At 41.0% G+C, this 16,559-nt stretch overlaps 1 protein-coding gene across 1 annotated transcript in view; it reads right to left on the bottom strand.

Moving 5' to 3' along the window:
* Window positions 1-8,547: 8,547 nt before the first annotated feature.
* ntf3 (neurotrophin 3) overlaps window positions 8,548-16,559 on the bottom strand; it is a 46,427-nt gene continuing 38,415 nt past the window's right edge. Inside the window, exon 2 of the mRNA XM_031306109.2 lies at window positions 8,548-10,389. Within this exon, the coding sequence (XP_031161969.1) occupies window positions 9,526-10,389 (864 nt within the window). The 3' untranslated portion in view covers window positions 8,548-9,525. The remainder of the gene's footprint in view (window positions 10,390-16,559) is intronic.

Raw genomic sequence — 16,559 nt, 5'->3', positions numbered from 1 at the left:
GCATTGGCACTGAACGTTGGCATTGGATGTTAACTGTGTGCTCTCAACTTGTATTATGTTTTTATTTTGTGGAGCAAACATGATAATGCTGTTTTTGTTTTGTTTATTGATTAATTTTAGACTATCCTGAGTTGATTCAATGATTGAACAAGACACCTGTGATAATGTGGGTGTGTACCTGTACTGTGATTGAAGTGTTGAATAAATCACCTTGTGTGAGCGCAGCTGTGCTGTGTGTTCGAAGTCAGTCGCTGCGTCTACTCTGTTAACATTGGACAATAATCATGAGATGCTAAATCTTCCAATATGGACGTACTTCATAGGGATACTGGGCTACTAGGAACTGACACTGCAGTACAGACTAACTACTGTGTACTGTACTACTGCAGAACTGAATGGTGAAAACATGCACACTTGCTGATCGCTCAGGTCCCAAAGCAACCAAAAGAAGAGATGGCACACTCTCATTTAGTGCTCCCAGCATGTTTTTAATCATTAAATATTGAAAACCAGTGCTTCAGAATGACTGAAACCAGTGCTTGAGGTTTGTTTCACGACCTACTACAGAACAACATGTCTGTCTGCTTTGAGTTCACAAAGTTCAGCATCATAGAACCAAAGCCCTGGAGCAGACACTTACAGAACTTAATAAAAGTAGCATAAGATTTATATTTACTGTACACTATCCGTTTGTTATGGCACAGACATTCTTTGTGGCATTTTGGGCCTTTATTTGAGAGGAAAGATGAAGACATGAAAGGGGAGCAAGAGGGGGAATGACATGCAGCAACGGGCTGCAGGTCGGAATAAAACCCTGGGCCGCTGCGGTAAGGACTGAGCCTTAGTACAGTACATGGGGCGCACACTCAACCAGGTAAGCTATTCAGGCGCCCCTATGGCACAGACATGTAAAGTCCATTAAAGTTTACTGAGATGCAACTGAACTGCAAATTACAGAAGCTGTTGTGGGTGGGAAGGAAGGTAGTATAAGGTTTGTGACCAAATCCTGTGCCATATGAAGCAATCTGGGCAAGGAACGTAAAATATGTGCCCTGAAGTAAGGCACTTAAAGGAAAAATCCACCTTCAGATGGATAGTGTGTTTTTAACTCCATTTTGAGGGCTTCGTTGTCATTTCCGCTATCACTTTCTAAATCTGTCAATACATATGTTATCTTCTTTGTCATTCATTTATTTCCCATTAGCATTACCCCTCAATTGTTTAAGTACACCTAGTAACTTGTCAGCGAATTAAGCTTTGGTGGATCAACAGGATGTTTAGCAGCAATGCTAGCTCAATGTCACCTGCCAGCAAACATTTAGAAATGTATAAAAGGGCTGTAGTGTAAATTTTTGGTAAGAAAGGTGATGAGGAAGGCTATGACAGGTAGAGTGGGTGGATTTACTTTTTTATAGTACCAACATTCCACTGACCTGCTTTAGTTATTGACTTACTACATTCCTCAGAGTGCCTTTCAGCAGCCCCACGAGAACATACCAGAACTTGTTCCAGTCAGATCTGAAAGTAGTGTTTAAATGAGGATAATAGCGAAAACAATGTAGCTGTAGTTTTTCTGGTCAAGAGAGTCACGTATTACTCACCAAGTCATATAGCTGCATTGTTACCTGGTCTATTTTGTGGTTCTTTGGGTGTCTAACAGATCGTTATCTTTTGTTGTGCCGATAGATTTTTCTTCTTATGATTGGTAACCATCGATGCATGTTGGCAGCTTTAGACAGAAGCCCTTACTTTTTGATTTTAACACCAAAGCTTCATTGCTTTAGCTCATTGATTGCAGGTGGATTTTTCCTTTAAAACCCCAAAGATTCGTTGACAAAGATCAAATACATGCCAAGCCAATCCCCAATGCCCTCTTAAATCCAGCAATACAAACTTTATTCCTGAAAATCAGTCCATTTTGAAAAAACCTAGTGGAATCTGTTCTTAAAAGTTTTACTTATTGTGTTGACTCATCTAACACACAGCATACCTTTACTGTTAAAGACCTCATATTATGCTCATTTTCAGGTTCATAATTTAGAGGTTGTACCAGAATAGGTTTACATAGTAGTCTGACATCGTCATACTCAGATTCTAGTCAGAATATGAGTCTGATACTGCTCCATTGGGCTGTGATTATGGGGCGCGTTTCAACCATAGACAGTATATAAGAATGGACCAATAGACCCCGCTGCTCTGGACGGAGACCAGTGAAGGATATTAGAAGCACTTTTCCAGTGATGGCTGAGCGTTACTGCGCAGCCTCCAACTGAGAGAGACGACGTAAATGTGACGTGAGCAACCTGTCTGAAAGTTGGAAGTTGTAAAGTCTTCTGGTAGCTGTGCCAAGAGAAATCTCAATCATTCCGAATATTGCAGAGACGGAGAGCGTATATGTAAGGAGATAACATGGACACAGGCTAATTATTGCTAACTAAAATGCTAGTTAACATTAGTAATTAAACTTAAACAGCTAATGTAAGTTGAAACTGCCTGCAAGCTTAAATAATAATACAATGGACAAATAAAGTCTTTAAATGCTTAAGATGTAAAGTTATTCGCTGTCGAAGTGACGTCAAAATGAATGGCAATCAACGGAATGCTAACGTCGGGTGATGGTTTTGTAGCATTGAAATGGCGCCGTAGGAGGTTCGAGCTCTGAAGCTAAGCTTACCCCCTTGGATTCAACCGAACCAGGAAAGAAAATGCCCCTGCACTCAATTGGATAGACCTACAACCAATCAGAGCAATGGAACTCAATTCAACTGTCAACAGAACTCGGACGGTGTATCGTCTCCATAGCAACCACTTTTTGCACTTCCGTCCTAACTTCCGACTTTTAGACTTTTTTTGTAGCTGGATATATCATTTGTTTCGTGTAAATATGAATGTGGATAACGTTAGTGATAGTGAGATGCTTGCTACAGTTGCATTTCTAGTGATGATTCAGCAAAAACACGTTTTATTTCTCTGATTCACGGCTTTGTTCTAACGCCGCTGGGTGCTCTCTCTCTTTAGTCTCTCTCTATCTCGCACGACCATATAGCGTTACAGTGCTTTCGGGCGGTCGTTGAGCCTCCGTCTAAAACTCTGCCATTTCGACCAGCTGTTTGTAACATAAAAATAAAATTGATTATGGATCATTTCATTTCATCATAGTTTATAGCTGACTTTACTAGCTGACTTCTCTATTGGCTGTTGAAACAGGAGACGTTCTAAAACCAGCCTCTGCGACTTGAACAGCTGAGTCGCAGCGACACCATCAGCTGGTTTGAGTCGAGCTGAGACGGGCCGGTTGAGGATTTTAAAATGAATGCGCTTTCGATATCTTCTATAACAGATGTGATGGCGGAATCTACACATCTCAATTCTCCAGCGGCAGCCACCTTTGTTGTAAACGAATTCAACCCAAGCGCTCTTTGGTGACGTGGTTGATTACGTTACTGTTGATCATCTGTCCATCATCATATGATGACAATTTGATTGGTCCGAACAGCTCTGGTTCGAGCATAGTTGCTCCACAACGGATCAAGTCCAGACCGAGCTTCCCGACCTCTAATGTTGTGGGCGGGGCTAAGTTCGGCTGGCATCCAGGCTATTTACATGGTTTAATTTTCAAAAAACAAAAAAAAATTGTCGCACTGCACATTGCTGCAGCTCTTCTTTTCACCCTGTGTGTTGAGCGCTCCGTTTTAGCTACCGAGTGAGGCATCTCACTTCTATTCCATCTTTGTTGGGAGTCGCACATGCGCAGTACCTAGGTAAGGACTACTAGCAAGTCAGAAGCAGAGTAGGGCGGGCCCTGACAAGCCGAGTCTGATCCCTAAACACAGGCAGAACAACCCGAACCAGCTTCACAACCTAGACAGGAGCGAGAAGTTTCAGAGTGGTAAGTTATTTAAACGTTAACGTCATACATAAGGTTTTAATTCTGCACTGTCTCCTGGACATGGCGATACTCTTCAGGCCTCCGTTCTAACTAGCTTGGTTTGAGGACGTGCCACACTCGCAGCTAAGCGAGCATTATAACGTGTGTTACAAAATGATGCGCGTTTGTCTCTGAAGTAAAGGCTGGACTACAATAGAGCTGTTTGGAGCAGTTCGTGAACAGTGTTTTCTGTGGGAGATGGTAACTCCCTTTGTGGTGGACTTTGGGCTTTTTCATTTTTATAAACCTATAACATGCACAAAAAAAGATATATAACAATAATAAAAAGGGAAAAAAGCCCAAAAGCATAATATGAGCACTTTAGCACAGTCTGTGATCTGCAGTAACCTCTGAGGAATTTGATAATGACTGATTCATATCTATGTCAATCACATTGCCTCTGGTCTGTTTCCGTCTCACTGCACATTTGGGGATTTGCTTAATTTGATATCTCAGTTTCACAGTTTTTCTCTGCTGTTCTGTTTGATGTGTCTCTTCACATTTATGTCGTTCTGTTTTTGTTGATCCTCTGCTTTCCTCTCAGATGTGAGAACTTTTTAATGGAGGCTGCAGGTGGTTGGCATGAAATCAGATTTGTTTTCAAGCTTTGAAAAATGTCACATTAGTTGCCCAATTTTTACAGATTCTTTTTCCGCTGCTTAGGAAGTCCCTGAAACCTCCTTTTCCGGATGTGTTCTTTTTTCACGTTTCAGGCTTGAGTGGGACCTTGGAAAGTCTTCTGAAACTCTAAATACTGTGACTAATATCAAAAATAGTAAGAATGCCACAGTGATAACCATCACTGAAGTTCGACTTTGAATTCATTCTGCATTTAGCCATGCCGCACACAGGGGGAGCCATTGTAGTAGTCCCTCTAGAACTACACTTTATGCAATGTGAGTGGAATGATGTGAGGCAGGCAGCTGCAGGACTTTCTGACTCTAAAACATCACTGTTATACATGCACATACACACACACACACACACCTGCATACACTTTTTCGTCACTTTTTACAGTCACATCCACGTCTTCTGACCACAGCCCCCATGTGAGAATGTTCCATCTGATATCTCTGTTCTCTCTGTGCTGTAACTGGCGAGATAACTGAAGTGTAAAACATCTGATCAGATAGCAGAATAAATGACTATTGATCAGACCTGGGGTCTATTTGATCAACCATCACTGTTTCTCTCACTGGCTCAACTGTGGACTCCCTGGAAGTCCCTATACACAACTAGGGAGACCCCACCAGACAATATTTTTGGGAGTTGCAGAATTTACTCACGCCTAAAACCAACATTTAAAGGATGAGAATGTTAATAATCTGTATGCTTGTTATTATCAAAAAATGTGTCACAAATACTTAATCTATTTAAAGATTGTGTATGTGGGGTCGAAAATAAACTAGAGTCCCCATGTTTATTCGAATGAAGGAACATGTCACCCAGTGCAACCGTGTGGTTCATTGATTTTAATAGTTTTTGGACAACAAGAGCTCGATGGCACAGAGGAATAAGATATCAGGTTTCGATACTTGTTACAATACCTGTTAGTAGGACCAGTTCTTTTTCATTGGATTTCTTGGTTTGGTACTTCAATAGTTCTACGACAAACTGCGACTTTCTTGGCTTGCAAATTCATGGCGCAATTCAAATGGGATAAAAAAAGTACTTGCCTCTCGCCGTTCACTACCGTACATACTTTTCCAAAATAAGGTTCCATGGTGGTCCACCGGAAGTGGAGGGACTTCGCCTCTCTATAGGGAAACCTCTACTTTGCTATAAGTCTGTACTTCAGTTGCGGGAGTTCCATGTTGGTTCTGATAAAATTTAAAACTTCAATGCACGTTCCAATACGACAAAACTGCATTCTCAATTACGTTTTGAGGGAAACATATTTTGTTCACGGATTGCGTTTGACGTATCATAAATACTTGAAGGTGTCACGATTTTGATTTAAAATTAAAATTAAGTCACAAACTTGTATTTCTAATAAAAAAATGGAATCGTCGATGCTGCCACACCCCCATATCACGTCCGGTCGGCTTGCCAAGTGGAAAAAAAACACACACATGTAGCCTGCTCGAGGTAGCCCATTTCCTGATTGATTCTACCACCACTCCAGTGGAGGCGCTAATGAGTTAGATTACACACACAGTAGCAGAAGAAGAGCAGCTACACACAACGGAGCATACACCGATCGCACTCAGCTTGAGCGAAGCGCTGCCGGCACGAATGAGGTAAAAAAAACAGGAGTGAGTCGGTTCATTCTCCCGGTTCAGTGACACGACTCGGGGTAATTAACCGGCCCTTCGGTCAGTTCGTCAACACTAGTGTTGAAGTGCTGCTAGTCAGCCAGTCAAAAGATAGCATGGCAACTGCAGATGCAGGAGACCCATCGACAGAACTTGAACCCCCTCCTCTTTCACTGAAGTCGCCGGTGTGGAAGTATTTTGGATTTCCAGTGAGTTATGTTGACAATTTCGCGTTGTCGACAAAAAAGCCACAGTTTGCAAGCTCTGCTATGTGCATGTACCATATAGAGGGTTTTCACGACGCGTCATCAGACCAGAAGTCGCCATATTGGAGGTACTCCGCATCACAACAAAGCACAGGCACGAAGTAGATCCCGCACGGCGTCAAGGAAAATGGTTAATTATTGCCGTGTTTTAGGTTGTACCAATAAGTCAGACCGAGAAGACCATTTGGAATATTATCGACTTCCAAAAATTATTAAAAACCAGGGAGAGGAATGCCAGAAGTTATCAGAGGAAAGGAGGCGCTTGAGGTTGGTTGGAGGCAAAGCTCAACTAGGATCTACGAGGGAACAATCTGTCTTGTTCGGTCTTTGAAATGAGAAAGAAAACTATTGAGAGTCACTTGGCTACACCTTGAATATCGCAATGATATCATACAGTTAAGGTTAGGTTGATTAAAGACGTTATTACATTACTTACTTTGGCCTTCACAACACAACAGTCGTTAATGATGTTGGTACAGCGTCTCCCTCACCCATCCACACACCATCTGGTTATAAGCCTCCAAACTTTTGTAGGATTTAAGGTCTTCCACTGTGTATGGGCTCAGCGAGAAAACCAGGTAGTTGACTATATCGGGATATGCAACTGAAGGAAGAATCACCGGGTCGCCATGGATCCAAGAAGAGGGAGCCAACTTGTAGGGATCTGCACCGCCAATAAACTGTAATTTCTCAAACTATCGCGCCTTTTTTGTGTTCTAAGTCCTTCCATGCCTTTGCATCTTGGACGCGTTTGATGAGCTTTTCTGTTGTTTAGACATAAAGTATTAAAGTATCCAAAGTGCACAATACTCCATTACTCCATTCAGTTGTTTACACTGAGTGCCTCCAATGTGGCCGTGCATCCAGGTTACCGCCCAGAACGTGACGACGGTGAAAACCCTCTATTCTTCCACTGGCAGCACGACTAACATGGCAGTTAATCTGTGTGGTATATGTTCAACTGTTCGGAAATAGTTTGTTAAGACACTTAATTGTTCAGAGAAGACTATGGACATGGTTGATTTATTGTTTTTTGTTTGTTTTGCTGTGAACTTGAATGTCATCTTCTGTGAAGAAGACTGCAGTTACAAAAGAGAAACTAGATGGCAGGTTATTTTGCTTAAGTTTCCAATTGTCTGAAGATATAAGTTATGGTTACATTATGTTGTTAAATGATTTAAATTTGACAAAGTAGTGTGGTACATTGCGAACAAAGGTCAGATATTATATTGCATAAAAGTCTAAAAATGGCATCCTAACCTGTGCTTTAAAAAAAATAAATGTAAAAATCAAGAATAGAATCAAACCGTGACCTTAGAATCAAAAATGTAATCGAATCGAGGATTTGGAGAATCGTGACACCCCTATAAATACTATACTTTTCTAATCAAAACCGCAAAGGGATGGGGATGGATCGAACAAACATCTTTCACCCAAGAGACTGCTGTTCATATCCAGTGTGCAACCAAAGATCAACGTTGACTTGTTCATGTGACATACTTAACTTACGTACATAGCTTAAATTACGTAATAAACATACTTATTTCTGTGGCCAGGATAGCTCAGTCGGTAGAGCGGGTGCACATATACAGAGGTTAATGCCTCGACGCAGAAGGTCCAGGGTTCTAGTCCGACCTGGGACGATTTCCTGCATGTCTTCCCCTCTCTCTCCCCCTTTCATTGCTTTCCTATCATTAAAGGCAGAAATGCCCCAAAAATAATCTTTAAAAAAAGAAATATATATATATATATATATATATATATATATATATATATATATATATATATATATATATACTTATTTCAACCCAAACCTTGATCTTTTTTTAAACCTAACCAGGTAATTTTATTTCAATTAACAACGTTAACCACGTGTTTAAAACAGCAACTGTTTCACAATGTGCGGCGGGCGCTGGAAAATACGTTTTATTTAAACATAATTGAGAATGCCCTTTCATTGTAATTCATTAGAAGAGAGGGTTAAATAGCTGGCTAATAGTCTTGTTAGGAATTTATCACTGTATTATTTGTTTAAGCAGTACAATATTGTATCATCTACATAATGTAATCTTTGTCACCATTTTTTTTTTCAAAATTCTAAATGGGTATTTGTTAATGAAATGTTTCCAACTTTAAGAAATATAGGGTTTTTTTATTAATAGGAAGAAACAAAAACAGCTCATGATAACAGTTGAGAGTCAAACGTGGTGAACAGAGTCAATGTGGTCTGATGAAAACCAAACATTTGGATTTTCTTGAACCTGTCAGTCACTGCCAGCAGATTCCACAAGAGGAAATCCTATTTTTATTTTCTCAAAACTGTCTCCCAGAGGAATTATTTGACTTATGGCATATTACAACATAACAGTATGGTCAACTGTGAACGCAATGTAAATGTATGTGTTTGGTCACAGATCTCAAATGGGTGCTTTGGTCACAGGAGGCCGTATACCTCATTAAGGGGTAATAATAAACATTTGGGCTCCATATTGGTCCACGGGACAGGCCCCTGTCACTTTTTAGGATCACCCTAAAAACATTTGCGGCGACTGCTGTGTGTGTGCGTTACCATGTCCTGTCTCTCTGCTCTGCAGCCACACTGGTCAAGGCACATGTAAAGTCTTTATGTGAAGCACCTTTGCAGCCCAGCTCTGTATTACAGTCTCAAAATGAGTTCATAGCTTGTTTCTTTACATTTTTTAAAGACATTTTCTTCCTTCAATAAATAACACAAATATATTCATACGTCATATATAGATAGATAAACATGTATAAACTACATGCATATAATTTAAATAATTTATATCTGTAGTTCCCCCTCACTCCCTCCCTCCCCAACCCCTCTCAAATGAGTTCTTCCGTAACAGCGGCGCTGCACTGGCTTTGCAGCACATTAATGTGAATTATCATTTAAATGGTCCCGAGATATCTTCAGTAGAAGTTTCATTTTAAAGTGTTGCGACACCACCATGAAACATAATCCTGTGGTGGGGAGCACTGTGAACAGGAAATAGAATCCTATACAGCAAGTAGAATTCCAAACAGGTATTCACTAGCAAGGCTTGTATTGTTTGCTTCACGTCCTATGACGTTTTCTTGACAACGCGCAGACGCAGGAAGTGTCTATGCGTATCCATCTCCAGCCCACTGAATTGCGAACCTGCGTCAGTGCTCGAACGTACGTCTGCGTCGTCTTGCACTGCGAGTTCCAGTTCTTGTCATCGATGCCCCTGCAGCCACCTTTGAAGGGCCTGGGGGTCCGACAGCGTGTCTCATAAAAGTACTGTTTGATCTCCTGTGTGGCACTGGTTTTAATTTTGCCCAGAACTGTGACCGGGTCCCCCCTGGTGTCCACTGCTTGGGTTTTATCCGTCACCCACTGGCTCTCGCTGTCGCACACAGAATATTCCCCGCGATAGCTCTTGTGCTCAGCGTAACGCTTCTTTCGTGTCTTGTTTCCTGCTGCACCGTCCAATCCGCCGCTTACGTAATCGTCCGCGAGGTACAGCGGCGGCGGCTGCAGTGGTAGCCGGTCGCTCAGCAGCACCCGAGGGGAGTTGTACCGCTTGTGCTGCCTGAGAAGGTCCGAGTTCAATAGCATCACCTGCTGGTCGGCTACACTGTCGCTGCGAGCGCCTGTGCCCCACTGCTCCGCATCGCCCTGCTCCTCTAAGGGAAAGTTTGCACTGAGCAGAGGGGGCAGCATTTCGTGGGGCTCAGTGTCCCTGCTTCTCCCCTGTTGGCTCTGGTTCCCCCTGGTCTTCCCCCTCGTCAGGTCAGCCTGAAGCAGCTGTATGATAAGGGAGTTTAAGGGGTCGGGACTCGGCTGCTGCTGTTGCCCCTGGCGACTGCTGTCCATGTTGGTTGCCTGGATACCATAGAGGTACACGAGGACCATCACATACAGCAGGATGGACATCACTAGATTCACCTGTAAGATCTGCAGACAGAAAGAGAGACACTTTTAAGAGATATGCTATAGACCTTATTTTCTTTCTTAATTAACAGTTAACAGAAACATGGGTCCCTGCACACCAGAGTCAATGGTGTCAATTTGTGAGGTTCACCTCCGCAGGGGGGCCGGCAGAGTTGAAGGTGGGACAGACGTGAGGCAAAAATTCTGCATGAGGTAACAAGAGCCGGTTCATGACATTGTTTTAAAAACAGGAACTTAATTATTGTAGTTTGGCCTATTGATTTGGCCCATATATTTACACAGACCGCAGTTACAGCAGCAGTGACTGTGATGGATTCAGTGGGACTTACACTTCCTGAGGACATCATTGTCTCTGATGTTATCTTATAAATTCAGAACTTGCCCGAGAGTCATGATGTTTTTAAGCCTTCTGTATCAAAGTTATACTAATTACGGTGGCCCTAAAGAACAAAACACAGCATTTCACACAACAAAACATTTCAGAAAAACATGATGGCATTTCAGAAAACCTAACCGCAAAAGTAAAAAAACACAACGGCATTTGAGTCTCACCAGATGCCGTTGTGATTTTTACTTTAGCTGTTTGCATACACAATGTTGTTGTGAAATGTTGTGTTTCCTCTTTTGCTGTTGTGTTTTGTGAAATGTCGTGTTTTGTCCTTTAGGGCCACCATATATAATAGCTAACTGGGTATACATTTGTGGCTTTGTGAGAACCTTGGCTTGAACACAGTTTGTATGTGTGTGTGTGTGTGTGTGTGTGTGTGTGTGTGCGCGTGTGCGTGTAAGTGCATCTCTTAGTATAAACAATATGTTAAGGGAACTAACGTGCTGCTACATGCACAACATGGCCATAAAACACACATAATTCTGTTTAGAGTAGTACATGGATGAATGATTGACGCTGCGGGACCTGAAACACAGACAGACAGACAGACAGAGACACACACACACACACACACACACACACACTTTGTTGTCATACTATAATGTGTATCTGTCTCTTTCTAAACGCGTCAATTACTGGGAGGGGAGGGTTGCCAGTTGAATTTCCTGGAACCAGCAGGTGATTCTGAGAGGTAACGCCCTGCTTCATATTGAACGGAAGATACTGAAAGGTCAAATAGTTTTACTTTATATTTAATTATAGGTAAGGATTTCAATAAGACAAAGAGCTTGTCTACGATTAGCCTAACAACCAGAAAAGGTGTATTTGAATTCTTCCTTTGTTAAAATATCACCGAACACTGTCTTCGTAACTTCTGTCTTGTCTTCAGTCAAAGATTGCATCACACCACCACTACGGCTGTGCCAAGGCTCTGGCCTTACTTCCTCCAGTAGAAGCCAAAAATGTTACCAAGGCAAGCCCTACCCGAAGCGTGTAATTTATCACAGTAAATCATCTCTTGGCTCGGGTTATGTCCTGAGCTCCGGCGCCCTCAATAGTGACATTTACTCTTACATTTTATTTGTGCACACCCAGTCATCTGCTTAAGCCTGAATGAGTTCCAGCTGTTTCAGTTTGTTTTGGAATATCTTTTAATCACTACCAGAAGAGTTTCAAAGTTTGGTGTTGTGGTGATCAGTAGGAGTGGGAAAAGAAATTGATTCACGTATGTATCGTGATTTATTTATTTTTTTTGCAAAGATTTTAAAAATGTATTCTTTTCCCCAGAATCAATATTTTTTATTTATTTTTTTACCAATGATTCACCTAAATATTTTCTGTTCATACAGTGCCGCTGACGGCGACAAAATACATGTTATGTACTTCTTTACAAATGAAATAAATGTCAGACTGACATGTGATGTGCATTCTTTTTTAGAAATGTCTCATGATATATTGTCTCTAGAAGTGTATTATTCAACTTATGTTTTTGTTAAAGAAGGAAAAGAAATCGCAATACTCAATTCTATCAAATACTTCTAGAATTGCAATAAATGAAAATCGCAATACAAATCAAATCGGCACCCATGTATCGTGAAAAAATCAAATCGGGACAAAAGCATATCTTCCCAGCCTTAGTGATCAGAAGGGAATCTGCAATTCATAGAATAACATGATGTCAGAGCCTTCTTTAATGTTTGTGTATATCTGTGCATGTGCAGAAAAGCAGATGTTTCAGCACCACATGTTTGTTCTGAGAAAAGTGGTTTCTGTCTTTTACTAAAGCTGACAGCTAAAGCTGGCCTCATTCATAAAGCTCCACATATTAGCAGCTGCAACTGTCTTCTGCTGTTGGCCACTGGGCAGTTTGACGAGGGGGAAGCTTGTGTTTTATTATATATTTTCTTTGCTCAGCTTTTCACCCTCAGTATGGACATTTCTCCCACCTTTAAACAACAAAAAAACTATAAACACAACACTGACATATAATCACATTAAAAGTTCAAGAATATTAGGGGTGTCACAATTCTTCAAATCCGTAATTCGATTTGACTTTCGGTTGTAAGGTCACAATTCGATTTAGTTCTCGATTCGAAGATTTTCTCTCTCTCTCTCTCTCTCTCTCTCTCTCTCTCTATATATATATATATATATATATATATATATATATATATATATATATATATATATATATATATATAATCAAAGTCGTGACTTTGTGAAAATCTTTAGCTGCTGAATTCTCCACCAAGTCCACCGGCTAGCTGCTAACTTTGTGTGTCTGCTGTCTGGTGCTGGGCAGGTGGTATACACTGGGTTTATCAGAGCTTCTTCGCTTAAAACAGCTGCCTGCTGTAGCTAAAAACGATAACGATGAGAGCTGTGAGACTAAACCAAAACAGTAAACAGACCAAAACAAAAAGCTGAAAGATGCTAAACGCTACGTATTGCTGAGAGGAACTGCAGAGATGGGTGATAATTGCCTGTGGGTTAATCGCTATGAGTGACCCCTTTCACATACAAGTCAAGTGATCCATTGTTAATACAAATCAGATTAAAATATTGATTATAGCCGCTTTAAACAAACATATACTGATTCTGTGTTCTGCAATAGGAAGGCACATTGAACAATTTTGATAACCTTCTTATGCCTTTGACCCAGATGACAAACCTTTAGTCACCTTGGTGTTTGTGAGGACTATTTGGTGCCTACAATCCTTGAAGATGAGTCATACTTAGGTTTTATTGAGACCACAGTGACGAGTTGGGTTGAAGCACTGGAGCGTTGTGTAACAGCAGCTGTTATTGTGGGGCACCTCTGCTAAATTAACACCTCAAATTATTTTACTTCTTTCTTTTTAATTCTTAACTACCACAACACGGAAAGAGGCCCCTCTGCTTCTCAAAGCAAAGGACATGTAAGGCTGTCATTTAGTAACAAACTTGATCACAAAAGATTAGAGTTCAACCACCTCCGCTAGCCCTGAACCATAAACAACAAGGTGTGCTTAGGGATTGGACAGCTAAATTTTGATACAGCATCAGTAGGACTGTGGTTAGGCTTAGCAGTGATATGTAGTATGAATGTGTTTGTGTGAATATGAATTACAGTATTTCTCTGCTAAAACACAAGTTTAAAAGACAAACCGCTGACCAATATGTCCTTGTTTTAATATAGTTTTTTAATATTATGTGCTGTCAATCCTAGCTTGATGTTACCTGACATCCTGGCTAAAAAACACCAGTATTCCCTTTAAGAAAAACGAATACGACCTACGATAAAGTCAAAGGTATCAAAATAAGGTATGGCCATCCTGTGTGACCCAGTGTAATTCCAGTAGTATTTCCAATGGGTAAGCAGAGGGTGATGTGCATTTTATGTTACAGGGAAATTGTTATTCATGTTACAATTACAATGCACAATTGCTTGCTCACTAAAACTTCCCATGACAAGTAAAGGTTCAAATGTCTTTCAGAGAGTGGAGGAGAGAAAAAAGGAGAGGGATAATAGGCAAACAGACGGCTGCGAACAAAAATAGGTGATTTTTTCCCATCAGCGATGTTATAGCTGGATGATACATCTGTTGGATGGACGGAGGGAGGGGCATCTGTTCCGCAGCAATGTCACCTTACAAATCAATGGCTCAGAAAGGACGTGTACACACACACACACACACACACACACACACACACACACACACACACACACACACACACACACACACACACACACACACACTCATTTCTCTCTGTTTCTGTCCAAAAAGAAGTATCAATGAAATATTGGAAACTCTCTACTTTTACATTCTCAAGTACCCTCGTTGACATAATACATTCATACATACGTTAACCCTGAAACTTTCTTTCTGGGCCTTTACCCTAAAATAACCCCTTCTTCTCAGAGTCATAACCGTCAAACATAAACACACACAGACGTAATACACACACTCCTGACACGTTCAGCGCAGTTAAACATCCATAAATCCTCTCTGTGACTCACTTTTTTTTAAATTCCATGCAATCTACTTTCTTGTCAAAACCTGGCTCCTGCATTACCCACAATGCAACTTGTCAAGTCAACTTTATTGTCAATTCTGCAATATGTGCCAGACATACAGAGCAATTGAAAATACGTTTCTCTCTGACCCACGGTGCAATAAGGACACTGTTGTGGCTGTGAGCAATCCAACAAAGTGCTGCCGTGAGGGACTAAACTCTGAGAGATGCATAAGCACACTGTGACGCGCTCAAGATTGTATTGCAATGATTTATTCTTCCACCTGTAAAATACAATTAGCACTGCAGTTACCAAATGTAAAGTTGCCTTGTGAGTCGAAATAAGTGCGTTAGTGCGGCGGTCAACAGAAAGTGTTCGCTCCCAGGCTCACCCCCTCTCTGTCAAAGCCCAAAAAACCCAGGTGAACAGGTGAAGCAAACACATATGTTATCACTTCCGCTCAAACCACGATGAAAACGCCCACCACCTACAATATAAGTGCACAATATAATAATCAATAAATAATATAAATGAGACCATAAATAATATCCAATATGTGGCTCCCACAGACGCGTACAAGTATAATATAAAAGATAAGAAATATATACAAATAAAGATAAAGTAATAAAAAAGATAAGTAATATGTACAAGATAAGTAGTATATAGAATACAGTAATACATTCTAAATAGTGCACATGTAAGGCATAATCAAACTACAGAAAACTAAAGATGAAGATATTTGAAATGTGCAATATAAAGGAAGAGTTCCTTGTGTACTACTGCATTTCTATGCTCATTGTAGAAACAAATGTTTGCACAAGGACTGGAAAATGAAGAAACACTTCCCTCTTTGCTCGTCCTCACCTCTGCAAGAAGTTATTTGAGGACAAGGACTTGAGTTAAGGGTTAGACTTATAATTCGGTGTTGGTTTAAGGTTAGGCAATAAATGTAGTCATTGAAAGTCAAAGAGTACTGTACGTGTGAGAGGGATAAAAGGGAAAAGAACAAGGCTGACAGATGTTAATGCTCACAGAGGATAAATTGCGATAAAATACATTGGTGTGCAGCCACAGATTGTCAGGATATTATCAATCCACCTGTTTAATAGGCATCAAGGTGAACCTATTTACAGACACAATCTGTAGCATATTCTGTTTGAATGTGTGACCACAGAGCTGATAATGAATGACGGACTCTTTTTGCTTGTTTCCCTGTCTTTCAGTCTGCCTTTGGATGAGACTCCGATCTGGAGGCAGCATTAACACGGAAGACGACGGGACACATCGATGGGAAGACAAAGAAGGTATTTGGGCAGACTTTGCTGTAGGGCTGCACGATTAATCGAATATTAATCGCGATCACGATTTTTGCCTCCCACAATTAAATCAATATGATCGATGCCACAGCAGTGGCATTATGCACAGCCGTTCACTGTCCCGGTGCATTCAGACCAGAAGAAGCGATACCGCGATTAACCACAGGGTTGTGCGTTGGGGGGAGTGTCAGTGAAACAGCCCATTTGTGTGACGTCCTGTTGGGTTCTTTAACCCCCCAATATAGCTCAAGTAGACTTTATATTTCACAATTACTGTTTCCCATCAGATCGTTTATAGATCTTGACGTTTCCGACCGCACTTGAAGGCAGCTTTATTTCGAGAGAGAGAGAGAGAGAGAGAGAGAGAGAGAGAGAGAGAGAGAGAGAGAGAGAGAAAGTGCTGTGGTGTTGCAGGAAACATACATCTATTACACAAACTCCCGGGCAGTTCAGAGCTTGTGTTTGACGTTTT

Source organism: Sander lucioperca, chromosome 20 (assembly GCF_008315115.2).
Source record: "Sander lucioperca isolate FBNREF2018 chromosome 20, SLUC_FBN_1.2, whole genome shotgun sequence".
Lineage (NCBI taxonomy): Eukaryota > Metazoa > Chordata > Actinopteri > Perciformes > Percidae > Sander > Sander lucioperca.
The sequence above is the reverse complement of the archived record's forward strand: the minus strand, read 5'-3'. Positions and strand labels throughout refer to the sequence as shown.